Below are 6,000 nucleotides of genomic sequence, written 5' to 3'. Positions count from 1 at the left end.
AAAAAAAAAAAAAAAAAAAAAAGAATTTGAGGGTGTGAATGTTGGCCCTTTGAGTAACCCAACCTTGTCTGTGAAATGGGAATACACACTACACCATTCTCATAAAACTGTTAAGGAGATTGAAATGCTACCACAGACGGAGATAACAACATTTGTGGGATATGACGTCTGATTTGTAGATGTGGCAAAAGTAGAGAATACATAATATCCTAGTCGGATATCATGTAGCCAGTGGCAGTTCCGAATTCTATTACTGAATGAATGAACCTAGGAATAAGTTTTTAAAATTCTAAGTAGGTAGATGTTAAATAAACCTTTCAAATTTTCTTGAAAAATCTAGGATTGGTAAAAATAAACTCTAAGGAAGTGATAAGAAATGATTGTTTTGTAAGTCAGCTCCACAAATTTATTTTTATCTTTCTATATTTATTTTACAAAATCCTTTGTACTTCTCAGGAGACCTCCTGGTAAACCCAGATCAGCCGAGACTCACAGTCCCTATATCTCAGATTGCTCCCGACTTGATTTTGGCTGACCTGCCCAGGAACATCATGTTGAATAATGACGAGTTGGAATTTGAGCAAGCCCCGGAATTCCTTTTAGGTAACTATCTTTGTAAATTTGAGAAAAAATTAGAATGCAGTTTCCTTCGTATAATTTCTATACCTTAGTCATACAGAGTTTTAGTGTCTTCATCTAGTTGATGTAATGTTTTTCATTTAGAGTGGTACATTTTAAAGTAATATTATGTGACAGATCTGGACTTAGCTTTGCACGTCCATGTAGACTAGAATTAAGAGGAAGAAGGGACTACATGGAAGCACAAGTGTTTGTGAAACACACCGTGCACTTGCTGTAGCTGCCTGGAGATGGATGAGGCGGGTAAGGAGACTTGCAGTTGGGCGAGGTGAAATAGCCATTTCGCATCTCAAAAAAATAAAATAAAATAAATAAGGACTAACATCTCTGTGTAGGCATGGTAGCAGTTTTATTTCTCACAAGACAATACTGAGTTCTCATAAATATTTGTGAAGCATTTTGAAATTAAAAAACCAGAAGCATTAAATTGGTAACATACTCAAGTTCTGCTCTTGGTTGTTACCATTTCCTGGTATTCTGGACAGTTCGCGTTTACCGGCCAGCACCATTCCAGTGAATTTCAATAGGGCATGATGGAATCACTGCACTCATATAGCATTTTTAGGTGTTCACTCAAAGAAGGCAAAGTCATAGTAATCAAATTCCAGTATTCTTATTCTAGTCTTTCATTGTACATAGGTCTTGAGGCTTTAAAGGTGTTTCAAAGAATACTCCAGAAAGTTAAAAAGTTGAGCAGATTACGAATGATAATTAATTTTTGAAGGAAGCAGTCAGAAGATATGTCATGTCATATCTTTCTGCAGAGTCCTTGTGTGGCTTCCCACCTCCAGAATGAGTGCTACTGTCCTTAGTGTCTCTTGTGCTCCCTGTTGAGCCCCCTGGTTACCTCTATGTAAAATATGTTTTCTTAAAATTTTCTTTTTTAATTTGCAAATATATACACATGCACACACATACATGATGTTTTGTTATATGTATACATTACTGCCTAATCTATCCGAATATTAACCAAATGTTTCCACAATTTGGGACCTGACATAGAAAAGCAAACCTTTATTGTTCACAGTGATTGGGAAGCTTAGAATGAATGCAGCTGCCTTGGAACTCTAAAAAGGAATAGTGTGTTAACACACAATGCAAAATTGTCTGTGACAAAGCCAACTTTACCAGCACCAAACTTGACTAATTTTTCAGAGGATACAGATATGGAGTACCCTTTCTCTGAAGAAGCCCCCAAGCCATCAGCCGTGGCTTCCCAAAATATTCTTTTATTCTGCACTGATACATGCTTCATATTAAGACAGGTATTGAGCAGTATATTCAGAAACATTATCACAAAAATCTACTTGGAGGCAGCTGTGTTTTATTTTTCCTTAACTATACAGACAGGTACATTTCCTCTTCGAAGGGTTAGTTTTCTGGGGAATCATAATAGACAGGAACTTCAATGGTGTGATTTGGTAGGACTAGAAAGGTTTCTTTACTCTCAATTTTTTTCCTACCAAGGTGTCACAAGTACACAATAGCAGTCCATACTTTGTATTCATATGACACTGGTTCCATTGCTACCTGAAATTTTGATCTCTCTCCCTATGTGTGTTCCTTCTCTCTGCTCTGGTAATATTTCCTGCATTGCTGATAGCTGTCCAGGTTGAAGGACACCAAAACAGAATGCATCTGTTACCTACGTTTCCATCTCTCCCACCCATCCTCTTTCTTCTTCTTGCTTTGTTTTTTCTCTTTTCCTGCTCCTGTTTACCCACCCCTGATGCTTACACTTAACTCTTCCTGTAGCCTTCATTCCCCTCTGCAAGTTTGCACCAATATTAATACTGTTAACAGTAAGACATTGATTGAGTACTGGAGGGATGGAGTGGGAGATACCAAGAATGATAAGATGCATATAGTACTTTTAACATGCATAGACTCTTAGCGTCAGGTATAGTGGTGTGTGCCTGTAATCTCAGCTACTTGGGAGGCTGAGGTGGAGGGTCATGAGTTTGAAGCCAGCCTGGACAAATGGCAAAATGGTCTCAAAAACAAAAACAAAAACAAAACATGAAACCTACCAGCAAGAAAAAACTCCCCCAAACCTACTCTATTAGAAATACAAGACATACTCACAAGTAATTTATTTCTAACACACACTGCTTCTGAGCATAAGATGATGTATGATTACATATGAATATTATGGAGATTTTACAAAAATACACAGAAGGTTACCATAGATGCATAATTTTGCCTTTAGAAATAACAGGTTTGGGTATTCAGATCTATCTGTCTATCTACCTATCTATATCTATCTACCTATCCATCTATTTCCTTTCCTTTCCTTTTCCTTTTCCTTTTCCTTTCCCTTTTCCTTTCCCTTTCCCTTTTCCTTTCCCTTTCCCTTTCCCTTTCCCTTTCCCTTTCCCTTTCCCTTTCCCTTTCCCTTTTCCTTTTCCTTTTCCTTTTCCTTTTCCTTTTCCTTTTCCTTTTCCTTTTCCTTTTCCTTTTCCTTTTCCTTTCCTTTCCTTTCCTTTCCTTTCCTTTCCTTTCCTTTCCTTTCCTTTCGAGACAAGGTCTTGCTATGCAGGAGGCTGACCTCTAACTCACAGCTATTCCCCTGCCTTAGCCTCCCAAGTGCTGAGATGACAGGCATGCATCATCATGGCCAGCTGTTTATATTTTCTTGTCATTTTTCTGTTTTCATTCTCTTTTATCCATTGAATGACCAGGTTTTGAGGTACTGTATGGGAACCACAGATATTGTATGAATAAGATTTATTATATGTCAGTGGAGAGCAGTAATCCATGGTGTTGATCATGGCCTTGGTTTCCCAATGTGCACCAGCTCTTGTAGGCTGGATAAGCTCCACAGAGTTGGAGATGATGAGGCAGCAGAACTCCTCAAGGAAAGACATAGGAAGGGCACTGACTGAACGTACACAGCAGGAAGGAGTGCAGGGTGTTTCAACTATTCCAGTTTGTCTAGAACAGTCAGCCTTAGTTGAAAAAAAGAAGCAAAGCAAAGAAAAAAGAAAGGAAAAAAGAAAAAACCTAGCGACCCTGTTTCTCAGGACTAGTTTGATAAAAGTCTTTGAGCCCAAACATTAGCATTTTTAAAAAGCCCTTGATAGGTACAGTCAACTAGCACTAGGAGGAAAAGTACTAAATTTAAACCTAAAGGAGACGCAGAACAAGAAGAGAGCTAGAAAAGGAATTCAGGGCTAAATCTGAACTCGATTTGATTTAATAGGCCATGTGCGATCATTTGGCATTGCATAGGAGAATGACACAAAGAGGGATTTTAGGGGATTTCCTTTTGTGGGAGAGAGACCCAGCTGGCGGGCATGAGCCTGTGCAGAGCACTAAGAGCGCAGGAACAGCATATTGGTGTGGATCCTGGGGAGCAGGGCATGCTGCACCTACGGAGGGGGACTACACAGTGCCCTCCCTATTGGCTGTGGGGCTGGGCGTGGGCGAAGACTTGAATTAATTCTCTCATTTTAACTCCAGAAGACCTTGGAAGATTTTATTTTGTTTTGAGCAGCTAGATGGAGGGTGGAATAAAACTAATTCAGAGAAAAGATAATGAGTGTAGCTGGCGGTGTGTGAGCACGATTTGGAAGTGCAGACCAGGGGGTGGACTCACCATGTCGGCGTGATCAGGACCAGTGTGAGGGTCTCTGCCCGGGGTCGACGTCATGGCGGGGGACGATGTGATGGTGCAGAACGTGATAGCAGGAAGACAGGAAGATGGGGCAGAATCTTCAGGTGTCTTACTTTGCAGCTCCCTAAGAAGGCAGGGGAAACATGGAAAAAGCTTGGCTCCATGTAACAAATGGGTCTGATAGGTCTTATATGCGGCAGATATAATTACAACAGATAAAACGCACTTGCTTCTCCTGTTTGGAAAGATACATTTAAGTGCTTTTTGTGTGTGTGTGTGTGTGTGTGTGTGTGTGTGTGTGTTTCTCTTAAAGGTGACGGCAGCTTTGGATCCGTTTACCGAGCAGCCTACGAAGGAGAGGAAGTAGCTGTGAAGATTTTTAATAAACATACTTCACTGAGGCTGTTGAGACAAGTAAGCAATCCAACACTATTATTCTATCAAACTGTTACAGATGATGTCTCGGGGGGGTTCTTTCCCAGTCCTTGGCGTCCTAAATGAAGAATTGGACAAGTCACACAGAAAAAGCAGTCAGGCTATAGATGTATGAAAGGTAGGAAATGAAGTGCACCTCACAGGGCAGGGGCTCACAGTGGCCCCAACAAAGTGAAGCAGGAGACTGTGGGGGACCCCCACCAAAGACAGTCAGACACGGAGGAGGAGCAAGGGCAGATTCTTGCCAGCATTCCTCTGTGAGGGGTGTCCACCTGAGAGCTCAGGATGAAGCCTTGTTTCCACTTTTGTATTGTTTCTATCCTAGGGGGCAATTTTCTACTGGTAATCAGCACAAAGCAAAGCTACAGAAGCAAAAGCGATGATTAACAGTTATCCAGGAGGTAGAAACTTCACACAGGCCTTTCCAAGGCTGCTATGGTCCACTGATTCTTACAGCTGAGCCCAAACATCACTGGGGTCAAACCATCCATCTCTTCCACTCCCTAAAGCAGCTTAGCTGTCCAGCGTCACCCCCGGAGGGGATCGCCTCTCTCAAGAGGAGGAGGATCCTTTCCTATCCAAAATATCTGAGTTGAGCCCCACCTCATATAAATGTGGCATCAGGACAATCGTCTTTCAAAAATGCACCTGGCCTCTCATATCAGATATATAATGGCATATTGAAAAGTATTCTTCGTTTCTTATCTAATATAAATGAAAGATTAGGACAGTGTCTTTTGATTGGGTGTGCTCATATGTAAATGCAGAATTAAAAGTAGTGTCTTCTGATTGGTCTGGTGCACAGCACCAGTGGCCAATCAAAGACTAGAAATAGCGCTTTTCTGATTCCCATCTTGCACGGGGCTTACAGACCTCAGCCTGGAGTCACGGTGGGTCTTGTGGTCTCCATATGTCTTGTCTTTTTAGGTAACACCTCACTCTGTCGGTTAGCGGTGGGTTTTCATGACTTCTGATACATTCCACCCGGTTGGTTGTCCGGCTTGCACCAGCCCAAATCCCCTACCTCACAGTCATATGTAGTTAATTTCCCAGAACTCTATATTTTGGATGCGATTGTGAAAATGTAAAATAATGACCATATTTCTCTTAAAAGTTTAATTGTGAAACTTTACTTTGTCTTAAATGGAGTAAAATCTTTTTCTGTGCTTAAAAAACAAAGCAAAGATAGCATTTGGAAAATTCCTATAGTTGTAATACTCAAGACTGATATAGATGTTGGGGGGAAGACTCACATTTCATCTTTTAGGGTAGAATCTCCTTACTCAAAACGTGCGCCATGGACGAGAGTC

At 40.9% G+C, this 6,000-nt stretch overlaps 1 protein-coding gene across 1 annotated transcript in view; it reads left to right on the top strand.

Moving 5' to 3' along the window:
- Lrrk2 (leucine-rich repeat kinase 2) overlaps positions 1–6,000 on the top strand; it is a gene marked incomplete at its 5' end in the record, with an annotated part of 132,600 nt that overhangs the window by 91,001 nt on the left and 35,599 nt on the right. Inside the window, 2 exon segments of the mRNA XM_013505951.1 lie at positions 457–603; positions 4,569–4,669. Coding sequence (XP_013361405.1) covers positions 457–603; positions 4,569–4,669 — 248 coding nt within the window.

This window comes from Chinchilla lanigera, unplaced genomic scaffold (assembly GCF_000276665.1).
Source record: "Chinchilla lanigera isolate Chin_1 unplaced genomic scaffold, ChiLan1.0 scaffold00104, whole genome shotgun sequence".
NCBI classification, from domain to species: domain Eukaryota; kingdom Metazoa; phylum Chordata; class Mammalia; order Rodentia; family Chinchillidae; genus Chinchilla; species Chinchilla lanigera.
Note: the sequence above shows the minus strand (reverse complement) of the source record. Positions and strands in the feature narration are given on the sequence as shown.